The sequence below is a fragment of the Chiloscyllium plagiosum genome, unplaced genomic scaffold (genome assembly GCF_037043375.1).
Source record: "Chiloscyllium plagiosum isolate Xiang-an unplaced genomic scaffold, Cpla_swu_hap1 HiC_scaffold_10, whole genome shotgun sequence".
Taxonomy (NCBI): Eukaryota; Metazoa; Chordata; class Chondrichthyes; order Orectolobiformes; family Hemiscylliidae; genus Chiloscyllium; species Chiloscyllium plagiosum.
In genome coordinates, this window is record NW_028270148.1 from 48,278,903 (window position 1) to 48,296,400 (window position 17,498).

Here is a 17,498-nt window from a genome sequence, read left to right on the forward strand (position 1 = left end):
AAAAAAGCATAGCAATGCAAGACAGGAATGATGTGACTATACAGTTAGGCTTAGAGGGAACGCTAACTATGACTGCAAATGAAGAACCCAGAGGTGCATCCTGGTCCAGTCCCTGGGCTGTGTGAGAATCTTTGAGTGCATAGTGTCCTTGCAGCAGCATTATAATAATGTAGCTTCGATGTGTAGAAACATTATGTAGTGGATCATAAATGTGCCATGAAGGTTCTTAGAGGCTGGCACATCTCAGATGTGGAGTGTATGTGGCTGGTGCCCATGGGGCATGGTCTGAAATGTTGCTGCCCATTGTCCAACATAGCGGTCATATGAAAAAAATGGTGAACTATATCCACCAGGTACCCGGTCTGGTGTCTATCTTTTTCTCTCCTTTAACCTGTTGGCGCATTTGCCAAGGTAGCAAAGCTGAATATTATTGAAGCAAGTTGTGCTGTTAAAAATGTATTTACCAAGCATTAATTGGCAACTTGTGCTGCCAAGCAAGAAACTCCCATGTCTACTTGTGAAAAGCATAAAAGGTGGTGTGAGATGTTCCTGATATCAAGATGGGCATTGCTGGAGTTTTCATCTGATTTTGCTCTGCATCTCAGCATAACCCACGTCATTTAGACCTACCGAAGATCCACACTTTGCCATGGGGCAGGTCTTTGTCATATTCTTTGCACAATGCCACCTTTCCCCACTTGAGCCCTTGCAGCTAGCTCAGCAGTTGCCCAGTGGATTGAAGAGGCCCCACCTTCAGCTGACAGTTTCTGCCAAGACCTCAAAATAGGGGTCTGAATGAAAAATGGAGCAGGCCTAGTGGCTTTTCCTTGACCTGGCATTACCCACAGAGAGTTGCCTGCATCCAGAGTGCACCTCCCATTACGAGGTTCAGCTTGCCTTCAAATAGCATCAGGAATGTGCAAAACAGGCACCCCCATCTGGCAAGATTCCCATTAATAATGTGACTTTTGTTGGCAATGTGCCTGTCATAATTGATGAGGTCCAGTTGTTTGAGGTCGACCTTGTAGGCAAGTGATTAGCCAGCATTCTGATAGCAATGTCCATTCTGCCTCCAAATGCCCACTCAAAGCAATATCTACATCAGTTTCATGTTGCCATGTTTATTTGTATTAACATATCATTAAACCAGCTTCATGTTTTGAATGAATAAAGAATTTAAAAGTATTTTTAAACTAGCATTTTATTCAGTTCTATATCTAGCATTTTTTACATTGGTGCTCTATGAGGTTTTATTTATTTTAGGTGCTTGGGGGACATTTTGAATAATCTGTAAATGTGGTTTTCATGTGCCAGAATTAAGCTGAATGGCACAAAAATGTAAATACAATAATGTTGAAAGGGTGCTTTATCTTGTGACACCAACATTTAAATCACTGCCCTATACCAAGCTCTTTTTTTGTATCACTAATATACCAACCCATTGCCTTAGAAATACAAGAAGAGGGCAGGCTGGTCTGCTGTGCTCTTCCAGCACCATTAATCTGGTTTCCAGCATCTGCAGTCATTGTTTTTACCTGGTCTAATTTCTAATCGTGTTGAATGCTAGGTCATAGATCTCCCTCCTTGAGATGGAAGCAAAATATTTGTGCATATTTTATGTACAATTCTAATTTAATCTGAAAAAATAGATGGGCATACATAAACCCTACAGATGCAAATTCTCATATGGTTTCCAGTCAGTTCTGCCTGACCACAATATGTACTGTTGGAAGTCACCGATTTTACTTGTCTAGTTCTAGAATGTTATTTAAGTGGCCACTTGTCACTGAACTGCAGGTTCTGTTTCTGAGTACAAATCAGTTGCACATAAAAATCATATTATCTGACTTGGAATTTGGTTTATGATTTTTTTTGTAAGGAAATGTTTACCGAATTCCTTTATTTTTCCCCATTTAAAATCTTTCATGAATTTTTCTGGACAAGTACTTCAACAAGCTAAGGATGAACCATGTTCTGTTCTGTGGTATTTATAGATGTGAGCTGAAACAACCTCTGCTCATATCAGACAGTGTTGCAGCTTCTTAAATTCTGCACAGTTACAAAATTAGGAATTTTGCATTCTGAAAGCTGAAAAACCACCTCAGTAAGAAAAATTTGCAAGTGTTGTATTTTGGCTGAAAATCATGTTGTGTTATAACAGAGCAGGTTACACAATTTGCACTGGGAGAGTTTTGAAAAAATGAAGTTTTTACTGAAATCCAAAGACAGTTTCAGTGCATTTATTCCTTCTCGAAAGCTTTGCTTTAGTCTGTACTGAAAATGTTTATACAATATATATTTTGATATTTCCCTTGTGATAAACCCATGTTATTGTCTTCAGCAAAAGCAAAACAAAAACACAGTTGTGTAATAACAGTGTAGTTGGAGTTACTCCCCACATTTTGTATGTGTTTTGCAGCTACACGATTCAAAGTCAGATGTGTAAAGATACAAATTGCTTACTAATCTACGTACAGCTAATTTATATTGGATAGACTTTAATGAGATGCACCCAATCTTTTTACTTGTGCCATGATTAGAATCAAGCCCCAGGTCTTGATAAATATTCCATCAGAGTATTCAAATTACCCTTAAGGGCATTAATATAGGATAATAGATGGCTGGCAGTGAATTACAAGGCAGTAATTCAATCGAGTGGCTCTGATGATGTCATAAATTGAAGGTACTAAGTGGCTTCCGAACATTCGCAGATTCCCCCTCCCACAGCCCCTCTTCCCCCCCCTGCACAATTTAATTACCATCTTAATCCTGCCTGCCAGTCATTACTTTCTTTAATGTGTAACATATAAAAGAATGCTTGATGCAACCTTGAACAGTTTGGGATGCTATGGTGGGCAAAGTGGTTTGATGAAGGACTGAGGCTCTGGTTTGATTATGCTCGCCCGTTGAGTTGGTGATTGCAGTTAATTTGTATTGGGGTTGGGGGTCAATCCAAGGGTGGTACTGCCCCTTTTCCGCTGAGTTCATTCCGGGAAATTCAGCTGCACCTCCGTTACCAAGATCAGTGGAGACCTGCAAGAGAGGATGACATCAGTTCCAATATAGATGTTCAACCATCTATCAAATAAATTAATTTGGCCCATATTATTTTGAATTCAGATGCACAACATAATTTTTTATCAACTCATATTTGTCCAATTGATTTGGCTGAACATCGTGTTGTAATAGTGGTTAAAAAAGGCGTGTGAGGGTGCTGTTTTTGGAGTAGCAAGACTTCTGAACTGGAAACTTCAGTCAAAATTATTTATTATTAAACTGGCAATGCATTTTCTTTTGTTGATATTGCATATAATAGATTTCAATTAATTTTGTTCTCGCATCTTGAAATGACTTCCTTCTGTATCCTTCTCCCCCTGCATCATGCATTATTTCCTGATCAAATGTTTAGGCAGCTAGGGTTGTAGTGGGTTTGTAACCAGCCACCAGTTGTGTTTAGTTTGATTTCCCTTGTTAGTCTTTTCTTCCTCTGATGGATCAACAAAGTCTTATGTTGAGAGATTTGGTGAAAGCAAAGGGTCTTAGGGTGAAATTTTACAACCTCTCTCATGGTATGTTAGGGGTTTGGAAGGATATTCAGTTAGATGGAATGGTCACATGCTTTAACCCCATCACCGCCAGAATTAAATCAGGGGCAGAAATGTTCCCTGGTCGGACTGATGAGGTTCTTAAATGGTCATTTAAGAACCTCGTCAGTTTGTTGCAGGTATAAACTTAGTGGTGGGTAGGCAGGCTGACATGTAGCATGCCACCAGGTAAAACTCTGCAGTGTACTTGTTTCCTAGAGTAGGGTTGGGCTAGCCTTGTGTTGAAAGGTACTCAGTGCCTGATAAAGGGACATGTCATCTCAAAGTGGGAAATCCACTGAGAACCACATCCTCTGTTCTTGCTGCAGATACATCCACACCCCTCTTCCCATGATCCCCACTCTGCAAAACTCACCCTGCCCATTACTTAGTTGTGGCATGGATCACTTTTCAACCCTGGACCTTCATTCAGTGTTGTTCCTGCAGCAGCCGTCGCCTCCCAGTATTCAAAGGAGTTGCCGATCTCTATTTGGTCAGCAGCTCTCAATAGGCAGCATTTCCACCCTGGGATCTTTTCATCCCTGGAAAGACCTGCACTGGCTATTTAAGTGACTGAGTAGCCTTCAATGCAAATGTACCGTCACAGAGGATGCAACAAAAGATCTCTCTTCAACTCTTCAGCCATCAGGGAGACCCTCGATACTTCTATAAAATCAAGCCCACATGTTGAACTATCAAACTGTAAGAGGGAGGGTAAGTGAAGGAACTAATGGGTTTTTTCTAATCTCAAACGACCAGAGAAAGAGTTGAAATCAGTGTGATTACTTGAATGGAGGGCAATGTATTTAGAGTATAGCTCCTTTCTGTTAAAGATTGGTGAGCACCTGTTAACTATTTGTTTAGGCAAAAAAAAATTCACATTTAAAACGTGATCTTTTCTCCCCCTTTTTTCCCTCACTGAAGACGCTGGGGTGAAGTTCCACAAGTGTCGGCAGCCCTCCCTATCTTCGCCCAAGAGCCCATTCTACATGTGGAAGCTTAAACCGTGAGTATCGGCAGGTTGTCTCACTCTGAATGGTATAGAACCACTCAGCTCTTGATATCTGCAGATACACTTTCCATCACCCGGTCACTATTGTGCTGTAACCCTGACAATTTTACTTCCCTCTGTTCTTTTCCTCTTCCTTGGTCTAGAGATCTTGAGGTTGATTGCAGTATCCTATCACTATTCCATCTGAGATCATTGAACTCAGCATGGATCAGGGACTGAGCTTGGGATGTTGCAATCCTGCATTGTTCAATGTCTGCCCAGTGGTGCATTTGACCTTACTAACCAAGCCAGAAAGCTAAATAATTTAGATTTTTTTGCTATATTTTCATAGTTACCATGCCCTCTTTCTCTCAAATCGAAGGTTTGTTGGATAACTTAAAAGAAAATATTTTTTACCTTTTATTAGGCTACATGATCTTCCCATAATCTTGGATATTTCTGACCTGAAAACCAATACACCAGTAATTCTGAATCCTGAGTGAACAGTAACTGCAACTCCAGAAAGTAAATAAACATACCTGAGATTAGAAAGAACTCCACTGACAGATTATTGTGTCTAAGGAATGCATTCAGGAGAGCTATAACTTGGTTTTGCATTCACACTGCACACCTGTTGAGTGACTGAAACTTTGGGAGGAGGGACTGGACAGAGACAAACCAACAAAGCAAATGGAGGTGAAGAGTGAGAACTCATCAGTTTGATTGCCAGTGCTTGACACTTGGCAACAGGTCGAGTGTCTGCTATCTTAGTGGGGGTCTCATGCACAATAAGATGGGGGACATCGATGTAAGGCTCAGAAAAAAAGACACGTTGAAAGGGCATGGCAGTAACAGTTGTTGGAGCCAGAAAGGATATTTCTAGTGCACTGCAAGGTACCCTTCAGATTAATGAGGATTCACCCAAAAGATTTGTAATCTATCTGGAGAAGGAAAAAAATTGAAATTAGAAGGAGTCTGCTTTTGCTTTGCTTTTGATAAAAAAAGGTGAGTAATAAATTCATCAAACTAAAAATGCAGGAGCTAATAGACTGCTCAAGTTTCAATGCATGGAAAATAGAAAGCGGGCTCCTATTACTGCGAAGATACACAGATGCTGTCTGCTTTAATCGCTTGGTCATGGTTGGCAGACAGTTAGTCATCACAGGCTATGACAGGGTGAAAGCAGGGTGCCAGCGTCCCTTTCAAGTGAAAATTTGATGCAGAAAACATTCTCTTTCTCCCTCCCTAGAAGTTAACAGCAACATTTTACTTCAAATCATTAGTCTCGCATAACTCAATCAATATGGATTTACTCAAAAATCAATTTCCTACCGCAAATATGATTGTTAAATAATTCACAAGTAACAAGCCCTCTGGCACCTGGAGGTTCAAGGGGGTAAGTACTGAACAAGATTTAAAGCAGATTTCAATTAAATGGAGAGAAAAAAAATATTAACATTCAGTCAGGCTTTGAAACTTTTCTTCACTTGGTCAGAAAAATCTTTCTTTGGGATGGGGAGGGTGCAAGTGGAGGAAAGCGCAGGTGCAATGAAGCAACTTAAATGTTCAGCATATGTAAGTGCAATCTGAAAATCATTGTCTTGCAAAGAACATTTGAAATTGGTCCCTAATGGCCTCTGCTTTTGTCATATGGTCTTGATTATAACGATAAAATTGCATTGCCATGCCTTTAGTGAAAACGAGGTGGATGAATAATTGTTACGTGTATTGAATACAGTGTGTGTATGTGTGTGCGTGTGAGTGAATCAGGGCAGTCACTGGACATATACTGTGTCTGTGCAGCAGTTTTCAAAGAGACCACCTCTCCTGCTGAAAGGTACCTGCTGTAGCAGCATTATTTTGTTGGGAAAACCAGCAGCATGCTTGAAGGTGTGTGGAAAGTTGGTGCAGATATGATGGCTGAATCTCTGTTTGCATCAAGCTCAATAATAAATTCTAGCTAATTCATTTTTTATTCTCTCTTGGGGTCTGCTTGCAGACTTGACTTAACAGAGGAAGCATCATGTTACTTCCTTTAAATAATTGATGTCTCTCAGCCTAAGCCAGCTCAGAAGAAATCTGAAAATAGTGACTGATTAAGTAAATATGTAGCTTCTGCATTCCTGAAACGTGGGTGGGATTGCTGTCATTGGATCTTTATGCAGAGCTTTCCATTTTAGAGGATGTACATTTGACATATTGTCGTTGCTACCAAAACTGCCATTAAAGAGCCTGTTGTCCTTTTAGTTTGGCTGACGTAGGCAGGTTTCTGCTTATAATACAAAAATAATAGTTCTCCATAACCACTTCCACTACATACCAACCGTAGAAGTTTCTGAAAAATGTGATTTTTTTTCAATGAAATGCGCAGTAATGACTTCACAGTCTTTAATGTTTCAATGTGATCGTCATCACAAATCAATGATCCTGAGTGCTTGGCCAGTTGGCATATCCATACTGAAAGTTAGAGTCAGCAGAAAAACAAACCCAAAATGGGATAAAACTAACCCTTACAATTTACTGTATGTATTATTAAAAATAACAGATACCTAGTAGTGATTACAAGGCAGTAACCTAATCTCAGGGTTTAGATGACAGTTCTAAACCACTCAAGGTTTGCTCTTGTGGCTTATGACATCACCTGAACCCCTCTATTAAATTACTGCTTTGTAATCATTCTTTGGTAACCATTATTCTCCACTACACATGGCTTTGCTTATTTTTCAGTAATCCACTCTGAAAGAAAACTTATAACTTTTCAGTGACTGATGTAATGCCCTTTTAACATTGAGTCGAATATTCCTATCAACTTAATTGTCCTTTACCTTTGGAATTGTTTTGAACAGCGTGTTACATAGTGTAAAGAATAACCTGAGTTGCTGGTGAGTTACAACAAAAGTTTAATCACCTGTCTGTTGATAAAAGTTGTATGACTTTTGTTGTCTTGGTTCACAGTCCAAGGAAAGTTGTGATTGTTAGTTCAAGCCCTGATTGCTAGCAGCCCTAGTATCTTAGCTCAAAAGGACTACTACCTGTTTGGAAAATATATAATTAAAATAAAACCATATGATATTTTAGGAATAAATTACTGCTGATGTTGGAATCTATAACTGAAAAACAACAAATGCTCGAGATCAGAGTGGGTCAGACAGGTCCATGGAGAGAGAGCAAACTAATGTTTCTAGCTGACTGTTCATTGGAGCTGATGTGAAGTGTGGAGGGGACAGCATTTATGCTATAGCTTGGGAGGGGTGGGGGTAGGGACCCATCACTATTTGTTCATTCAAAGAACAGAAGTAACTTTTGGCTTGTCCGTGAATGCGCTTGTTGTTCTTTATGTATTTGGCTTTGCGCTCAGAGCTATATAGTTTGTGTATCTATGCAACTGACTTTTGTTCTTTTAGCTGGGTGCCTGCCAAGCATGGAAACAGCACACATAGTTGAATATCCAAGGTCAGAGGGACAAACGTCTGAATCAAATGAAAATATAAAAACTTGAGTCTTATATAACAGAAGATGTTAAGAAGCTTTCCATGTTTTCACCAAAGTTGCTTTGAACTCTGAATCAATCAGTGAATCAATCAAGGAAGCAATAAATTTGTAATAAATATGAAGCATTGCAATTCTCTGAAGAAATGCTGAATCGTATACAAGTCTGAATGGCTATTACCCAACTTAATTGTGGAAAATAATGATTACATCACAGTAGTTAATAGGGATACTTTTATTGTCAGGCCAGCCAATGTATTAATGGAAAATTAAACAGTCTAAACTTTTTGTTGCAGTTTGCACCCTATGTAAAAAAAAAAGAATAAGGAACAAAAATGAGCATGGTGCCTAACATTTTGAAGCAAATAGTAACACTGAAAGAAACTGAAGTGCATAGACTCGATAACCGGAGCATCAGGGTAAAAGATCTCCCTTATTTACCTGTAATCCAGTTGTTGTCTGTAAAAGTGGTGTTGCAATGCTGTTCCATAGTGAAATTGGTGGGGTGGAGATAATGCAAATCAGGGACGATGATACTCCATGTCATTCTTGTGCATCTCAATGAAATTATTTCTGTGATAAGGCCAGAGACTTGAGAGACCCTTGGCCACATTTGTTGGCATGTCCTTGAAAAACATACCTGCACTGTAGCAGGAAGGTTAAGTTGTACTGAGGAGAAAACAAGTTTAAAGTAAGGGTAATAATATGGAAAATTTAATGTGATGGCAGCCTAAGAGTCACAATGCATTCCAAATGATACATATTTAAAATTAACCAGATGCCATATATACTAATTCTACAAAATTTAGTTTCAAATAACCATTATATCTTGCCATTTACGTGCTGAATATTAAGAATACAGTGAAGAATCTGGTATCACAAACTCGCGAACTGTGGCATTCCAGAAAGCCATGTTATTTTAAGTTTCTAAATGTAATATATAAATTACATTGGTAAGAAAATTGACCATCTATTTCAGTTGTATCAAAATAGCTGTGAGTATATGTGTGTGCGCACATGCATGTATGTGTGTGCATGTGTGTGCATATGTCAGTCCCTTGAACCAGGATGACATTTGCTTATGGCAAGAATCTGCCCATGAAGTCTTTTAAGTTGGAAGAGGTTGTATATTGCAGCTACCACACATTCCTAGCTGACCAGGAGACTCTCCCACTCTCGCGACCTGCCTTCAGCATATCAGATGGATTTGCAGATTGATAATCAACTTTTTTTGTCATGTCAGGACACACCTTCTATGGCCATCGATTTCTGTGGTAGGACCTGAATCCGAACCTTCTGGCCTAGAGTAGGAGTATTGTAGTTAGTAAGTTCTCCTCCAGGTAAACTATCTTTTTGCAATAATGCAGTATTTTAACTATTTAGATATTTTCACCAAAGGTGGTATTCAGCAGTTCAACTGTATGACAGACACAAATCGCTAATTGATACTAGACAGCGCACATTATTAAATTTTGTCACTAATTACTAAACTGTGCAAAAAATAATGCATTACAATAATTTTATTCTACAAATTTTGTCATAAAGCTTACTTGTGGCTACTGGGATATTCGGACGCCATTCTTATCATTTGAGATTGACAAATATCTGAACGCTATGATGCATAACAATTTACTGGTACCTGTTCACTGAATCTGGTAAGTGAGGAATGTCATAGTTCGGATTTTGCAGTCAGTGGAGAAAGAATAGCACTTTCCACTAAATTCCAAAAAAGTTACTCACAAACATCTAGCAAGTCTCCTTTCCAGTTTTTGATGTCAATTTTATTCTGATGCTAGCTGTAGGGGATTCTTGATTCAGGGAACAATAAAGTCGTTGAGCAGCCTGAGCACCTAATCAAATCAAAACCTTGGAACTCCATCCCTAATAGCACTGTGTGTGCACCTACTCTATATAGACTGCAATGATTCAGGAAGGTAACTCACCACCACCTTCTCAAGGGCAATTGGGAATTGGCAGTAGTTCCTGGTCCAGCCTGCGATGCCTGTATCCTGAGTAGTAATTTTTTTAAAAATTGTATAATCTCCACACAGACATCAAGCCCATAAGCAAAAGCACTGTTCATCATTCAATTTTTAGCCAATTTAGAATGACCAAAATAACCACTGGGGTTGAGGCACAAGCTGAAATATCATAAAATTTGTAAAAGATATAAATACTTATTTTCGTCACTTTAAGAATCTGTGAATTTTTTATTATAGAGTGAACGACCCTCCAGATTTTTCAAACTAGGTTTTCAAGGTGAAAGTTTGTTCAGTAGTTACAATTTTGAACAACATTAAAAACTCAATTACACCTCATTCAACAAGGCACAGCACTTTTAATTCTTGTTTACAGTGAGAAAACAGCATTAAAAGTTGAAGGTCACATAAATCACTAATTTCTATGATGTTTGCATCTGCAAAGACTGTAAGTATCCTGTGGAGGAGCAGGGTATTCCTGACAGCAACGTTTAAACTTCTGCATTTAACCATGCATGTGTGCATAACAGAATTGCTGTCCGTTTTACAGAGTTTTGACACTGATGACAGTTCTTCCATCATTATAACCACAACATCTGACCCCAAATCTTCCATATATTGGAATATAAATATCCAACTCTATCAGCCATTAACAATGGAGAAAAACAAATTAAAATATACAATTTTCAACATGAAGCATACATCGTTTTGAGAATCATAGAATCCCTACAGTGTGGAAACTTTTGGCCCTTTGGCTCTTTGGCCCAACAACTCCATACTGGCCCTCTGAAGTGGAGCCCACCCAGACGCATTCCCCTACCCTATATTTCCACATTATCCCTGACTAATGCACCTAACCTACACATCCCTGAACACTATGGGCAATTTAGCATGGCCAGTTCACCGAACCTGCACATCTTTGGATTGTGGGAGGAAACCCATGCAGACACAGGGCGAACGTGCAAACTCCACACAGACAGTCCCTCAGGGCTGGAATCGAACCTGGATCCCCAGTGCTGTGAGACAGCAATGCTAACGACTGAGCCACTGTGCCGCCCGAGAATTAAGTATTTTTTACATTATTTTTCCCAATTGAAAAATACATAACATGAGCATTCATTTTAAAAAGACTCATCATAGATCTTCACATGCAGGTTAACTTTCCAAAAATATTTGAGTCAGACACTTCTCTACCCAGACCCCATATGATCAGTAAAGATTGTGGCAGCAAGTTTTAGAAACTGATTTTACAGAAGATTAACATTAACTGAAATTTATGTATATATGAAAAACTGTTCTTTATAGCACTGTGGATAAATCTTTGTGCATAACATTTCAAGCTATACATTTTTGACACGTATCATTAAAATTGTAAATGCATGTCAGGAAAATTGAAATTTTAGGACTTGGAGTTTTTTTTCAAATTCCATTTGGCCCATAATTTTATTTTTTAAAAACCAAACAGTGCCAAAATGTCTTCAAATGCAAACCGGTGAGTCTTAGCTCTGTTGTCAGGAATGTCGCTGAAAATGTGTTGCTGGAAAAGCGCAGCAGGTCAGGCAGCATCCAGGGAACAGGAGAATCGACGTTTCGGGCATAAGCCCTTCTTCAGGAATGTCTCCAAGATTGTGTCGTGGGTTAGCATAGCAATGATTTGAAAGGTCTGACAAAAAGAGAATCTGTATGGAATCATAAGCCAGTGATCATCTATGACCAGTTTGTTGGATTAATTTGAGTGTTGGTTAGCAAACTAGTGAACATTGGAATGAGGCAACAGAATTTTGAAATGTGCTAGAGTTGGGAGAGAGATGCTGAAGTAGTATTTTAGCAAGAAGGTTGGACAATGTTGGATTGGCTTATGAATGGGGGTTATAAGTAAACCGTTCAAATCTTCGAGGACATCTCTGTAACTGCATGTTGAATGTCACGCCAAATGGACTGATGCAGTTCAAGATGTCTAACTATTACCCTCTCAAGGACAACCACCTGATGAAGGTGCGGCACTCTGAAAGCTAGTGCTTCCAAACAAACCTGTTGGACCGTAACCTGGTATTGTGTGATTTTTAACTTTGTCCAACCCTCTCAAGGACAATAGGGATATGTAATAAATGTTGGCCTTGCCAGCAATACGCACATCCCGTGAATTAATGTAAGTTGGACAAATATCTTGAACAGAAACACATTGGATACAACTGTCAGGGTAATTGGAAAGATAGATACAGAATGTATATTCCTTTCCACTTCAAATGTTTCTATGTCGCAATGTTTCATAAAGTGGCTGCATGTTCGATGACAAAAGTCAACGGTACTCATGAAAGGCCTCAGTTATCCTAATCGCTTGTTGAAATTCACAACTGTTGTTTTGTAGTTTCAATTTTCAAAGTCCTATAAAACTCTCAGACAGAATATTCTGCAAGGAACCTTTATTTTTCAGGTAACACTGAATTGAGTACAGCGGTGTTGACATTAATCAAAATGTACTAATTCAAAGGTGAACTCAGTAAGTAGAGACCTGGCCTATAGAATTCAACATAACCAATTTTAAGTCAAAAACCTTTATTAATCAAATGGGGATTTACTTGAAGCTACAACACAGAAAACATATCTTGGCTTTTGCATGTACAATCAGTTCTGCTATAATGCGTGTTTCTTCAGTGCGATTGGCTTTAGCGTGATTGAAGAATTTAGACCGTTATTTGTAGAATGCAAACTTTCGTTACCTGTATTGTCTAAAACACGATTCTGGCCCCATTAGTTTAAGTAGCATGGGTCTTGCACGATTTTCTTATAATGGTAAATTTCACGAGAACAGGACTATTGCCATATATCAGAACTGAGTGTTTTGAAGAAAACAAATCAGACGTTAGCATGCCTGTCAAAAATGTGACTTAAAAGTGCAAAGCAGTAATGTTGAAGTTATTTGAGGCTTTGGTGAAGCTGCATCTATGCAGTGTTTGCTTATGATCTGGGTATCCAGATGAATTATTGATGGGGTTCAGAAGAGGGTTAAAAGGTTAATTCCTGGTTACAGAGGGTTGAGTTCAGAGGAAAGAATGTCTAGTTCAAAACCTTCCTCTCAGGAAAGGAGAGGTATTTGAAAGAGCTTTGTAAAAAAGAAATATGCTCATGGAGAATTTGGATCCAGCAGATATTTTTTCTGTCAGATATAGACTTTAAGAAGTCATGTGAAGGATGCTAACAGAAATATAGACATTTTTAAGTTGTAGTAAGGGAGTGATAGAAATACAGCAGGCTGTGAATAACCATGTTTGAGTGAGAAGACTGCACAGCTCTGCACAGTTAACTTTGGAAATACAGACAGGAACACATTGGATGGTTTGTGTGATAAGTCGGATGGACAAAGGATCTCTCCATCCTTCTGTCCATGGACTCTATTTACGTAGCTCACGGAAAGACTGCCAACATGATCAAAGACCCTTCGCTCCCCAGTAATGATCTCCTATAATCTCTTCCATCAGATAGAAGATACAGAAGCCTGTGACCACATGTACCAGTAGGTTCAGAGACAGCTTCTTCCTGGTCATTATTAGACTATTGAATAGACTCTCTAGCCTCCAACAATGCTGATCATGCTAACATTGATCTCTCTTGTACGCCCAGTGTGATGTTACCGTATGCCTCTCTCTCATTCTTTTGTTCTGCACATCCTTGTTTACTATGATCTGCCTGTACTGCTCATAAATAAAGCTTTTCACTGTATTTCAGTACAGATTTGGTCTGTTTTCCCTGAAGCATTGGAGGCTGAGGGGTGATCTCATAGCATGATGGCACAGTGGTTAGCACTGCTGCCTCACAGCGCCAGAGACCCAGGTTCAATTCCCACCACAGGTGACTGACTGCACAGGTGTGGAGTTTGCACGTTCTCCCCGTGTCTGCGTGGGTTTCCTCCGGGTGCTCCGGTTTCCTCTCACAGTCCAACAAAAATGTGCAGGTTAGGTGAATTGGCCATGCTAAATTGCCCGTAGGGTTAGGTGAAGGGGTAAATGTAGGGGAATGGGTCTGGGTGGGTTGCGCTTCGGCGGATCGGTGTGGAGTTGTTGGGCTGAAGGGCCTGTTTCCACGCTGGAAGTAATCTAATCTAATCTAAAATCACAAGGGGCATGGATAGGGTAAATACACAAGGTCTTTTCACTGGGGTGGGGGAGTCCAGAACTAGAGGGCATAGGTTTAGGGTGAGAGGGGAAAGATTTAAAAGGAACCTAAGGGGCAACTTTTTCATGCAGTGGGTGGTGTGTGTATGGAATGAGCTCCTAGAGGAAGTGGTGGAGGCTAGCACAATTACAACATTTAAAAGGCATTTGGATGGGTACATGAATAGGAAAGGTTTAGAAGGATATGGACAAAGTGCTGGCAAATGGGAGTAGATTAGGTTAGGATATCTGGTCGGCATGGACAAGTTGGACTGATGGGTTTGTTTTCGTACTGTACATCTCTGTGACTCAATGATAAGTGACAATAAATCAATCAATCACTCAATCAACCCTGCCCAAAATCGCTTTGTTGTGCCATGTCATCATTTTCACATTAGCAGAAATTCTGCAAATGCTTCTAGCAATCAACAAATTAATTTATATGATCAAGAAGTGCTGCAGACAAAGACATGAGATCAGTTGAAAGATTTTTGAAAGAGAGAAGAGAGATGGTTCAGGTGCAGACCTTTCATTGGAATTGAGTGTAATAATATTTTTGTTTTACCTAAACATAACGTAAATAATTTACACAGTACAGTCGGATTTGTCGTAATGTGGTAGTTCCATTCCCGTGCAACCCCGTGTCATAAGAAACTCATGTAATAGTAGCATGGTTTAAACTAATGGGACAGGAATTGTGTTATAATCAATCCATGCATTAAAAGTTTGCACTATAGAAACAGTGTCCCCAATTCATCAATTGTGTTACAGCGAATTCACATTAATAAAATGTGCATTACAGCAAAATGACCTGTAGGCATTTACTTGAAGATCTCTTGTGGGTTTACTTGCAGTTAAACTAGCGTAAACTGTATAGAGTATTTCCCAGATACAGCTGTGCCTTGACTGTAGTCATGTGATAACATCTGGGTACTTGGCTCATTTGCATGTTGAGCTCTTAATGGGACATTACCTTTAAAGCTGCTTATGCAACATCAAGGTCTGAGGAACTGTCTATATTTATTGTTCGAGTTATAGAGTCATAAAGCACAGAACTGGAAAGTAAATTTCCTGTCATCTCCACAGGTGCTGATAGACCTACTGTATGTTTTTCACATTTTCTGATTTTGTTTCAGATATCCAACATCTGCCACATTTTGCTTTTTGAAGTCAGGTTCCTTTGCCTGTAGTTTGTATATTATGCATAGGATGTATAACGTTCTGTATTTTGTTAATCCCCTGACATAATTGGACTTGTCGTAAATTTCTTTACCAAAGGCCACCTGCCATACATTTGGAGGGGGTGTCGGGTAGTAATTGCTACTTCCTAAATGAATGTGTAGCAACAAATCTCATCTTAATAGTACAAATTGACAGAGCAGTAGATTACCCTCTTAGCCTGGAATTTGTTTGGGGCCATCAATAAAAATGACTAATTTGATTATTGACCAGCTCTGCTCTTGCATTTTTATAGTGATTATTATACAAGTAATAATTGAATTTAGAGAAGGGAAAGATTAGGCTATAATTTTCCCCTTCCTAAAGCAATGAACAAACTTACAGATAAATAGGGACTACAATTTATGCAAATCTCAACTAGCAAAATAAATATAATAGTTCATATCCAATAAATTTGAGTCAGATATTTCTTTTAGATTTGAACAATATTTCAACGGAGATTACCTATTTAGGATCACAGAAATTATAGCAGAAGGTCATTTGGCCCATCATTTCTGATGCTAAGGCTTCAGCTCTATTTATCTACATTAACCTTACTTCCTCTCCTTTTTCCAAATTCTTTTACATTTCATTTCAAATACTTATCCAGTTTCTTTAAAATGTTGCAGCACTCACTGCCTTAATTGTAGTTTGTGGTAAGGACTTCAATATTTTAAAGATATTCTTGTGAACAAAATCTCTATTAACTTTCTCCTACATTCTTCTAATGATAATCTTCTGTCTGTGACCCTTTGTTACCAATTCACTAGCCACTGGAAACAATCCAACATTGTTCACCTTCTCAAAACCTTTTTGTAATGTTGAAAATCACTATTGCGTTTCCTTAATCTTTTATACTGAATTGTTTCTCTCCTTGCTTATCTTACCATGAGTCTGATGCCTCTGTGATTGGGAAATAATGCTGGTTTTCAGCTGAATCTTGAAGTGTTTACTTTTGCTGTTTATAGTTTAATGGGCACAATAGTCTTGTCCTGCATGAATGAATATCAGTGTTGTGTGCTAGGGCGCCACGACAGATGATACCTCTTATCTCCTGTGATTTGGAATTTAAAAGCCAGTGAAGCTCAACAATTTTATATTCTGATTTAAATGGGCTGAAATGGTACTGTATTTAAATTTCAAAACTAAAACAAATGTAAATGATGCAGTGCTGTTTAATGCATATCAGGTGAAACCACAAGTTTGCTTTTACACTCTATTCATTTGATATGAGGTTTCAAAACTAAAACTTTAGCACTTGAACAGGATTAGATATTTTTAAATGAAGTTAGCTTGTATTTTACATTTTCAATAGTTAGATTGAATAGACCTCTACCCTAGATTATAGCATGCAAATTAATCTGACATGTCCTGATAAGATAATAATCTTTATCACATTTACAGTGTATATGCAAAGTTATTTTGTATTTTTTTGCCTTCTTTAACCACTAGTTTTGAGATCACATGTTAAAATGACTAATGATTGCAATCATTTGTAATTATTGAAAAAGATGAAACCCTGTTTATTGGCTTAGTTAAATAACCTCCTTGAAACTCCCACTTCAAAGTAGTTTGCGAATAACAAGCTTTTTTGCAGAAATAAATTTGGCTTTTTTGTAAAGTACATTTCAGAGTAAATGATGGATTCAGAAATCTGTGATGCTATGAGTTGAACTACTGTTGAGAGCCTAGAGAACTTACTGTTGAAGAAAGAAAGATCTTAAATTTGACACCTTCAGGGTCCCCAAAACACTTCAGAACCAATAAATTGCATTTGAAGTGTTTTTATTTCAGGTTAATGGAGCTGCCAATTTGCGCACAGTCATGTTTCACACAAGCAGTAATGAGGTAAATGACCTATTCGTCTACTTTGTGGCTGTTGATTGAAGAATTAAGCATTTTCAAAAATATATCCTGCTCTTCTTCAAACATTACTTGAGGGAAGGAATTCCCTCCCCAATGGCATTGTGGGTCAACCCAGAGCAGGTGGACTGCAGCGGTTCAAGAAGGCAGCTAACCATCACCTCCTCGAGCAACTAGGTTTGGCGGTAAATGCTGGCCAACCAGCAATGCCCACATCCCATAA

At 38.7% G+C, this 17,498-nt stretch overlaps 1 protein-coding gene across 9 annotated transcripts in view; it reads left to right on the top strand.

The window, feature by feature from the left end:
• Nucleotides 1-17,498, top strand: part of esrrga (estrogen-related receptor gamma a) — a 238,567-nt gene that overhangs the window by 15,005 nt on the left and 206,064 nt on the right. For 5 of the 9 annotated variants that reach the window (XM_087991325.1, XM_087991324.1, XM_087991322.1 and 2 more), the window contains one exon: nucleotides 4,509-4,590. The exons of 3 other annotated variants lie outside the window; for them this stretch is intronic. In XM_087991325.1, the coding sequence (XP_087847451.1) occupies nucleotides 4,574-4,590 (17 nt within the window). In that variant the 5' untranslated portion in view covers nucleotides 4,509-4,573. Of the gene's footprint in view, nucleotides 1-4,508; nucleotides 4,591-17,498 lie in introns of those variants that run through there. One more of the 9 variants, XM_087991321.1, reaches the window with a different exon arrangement.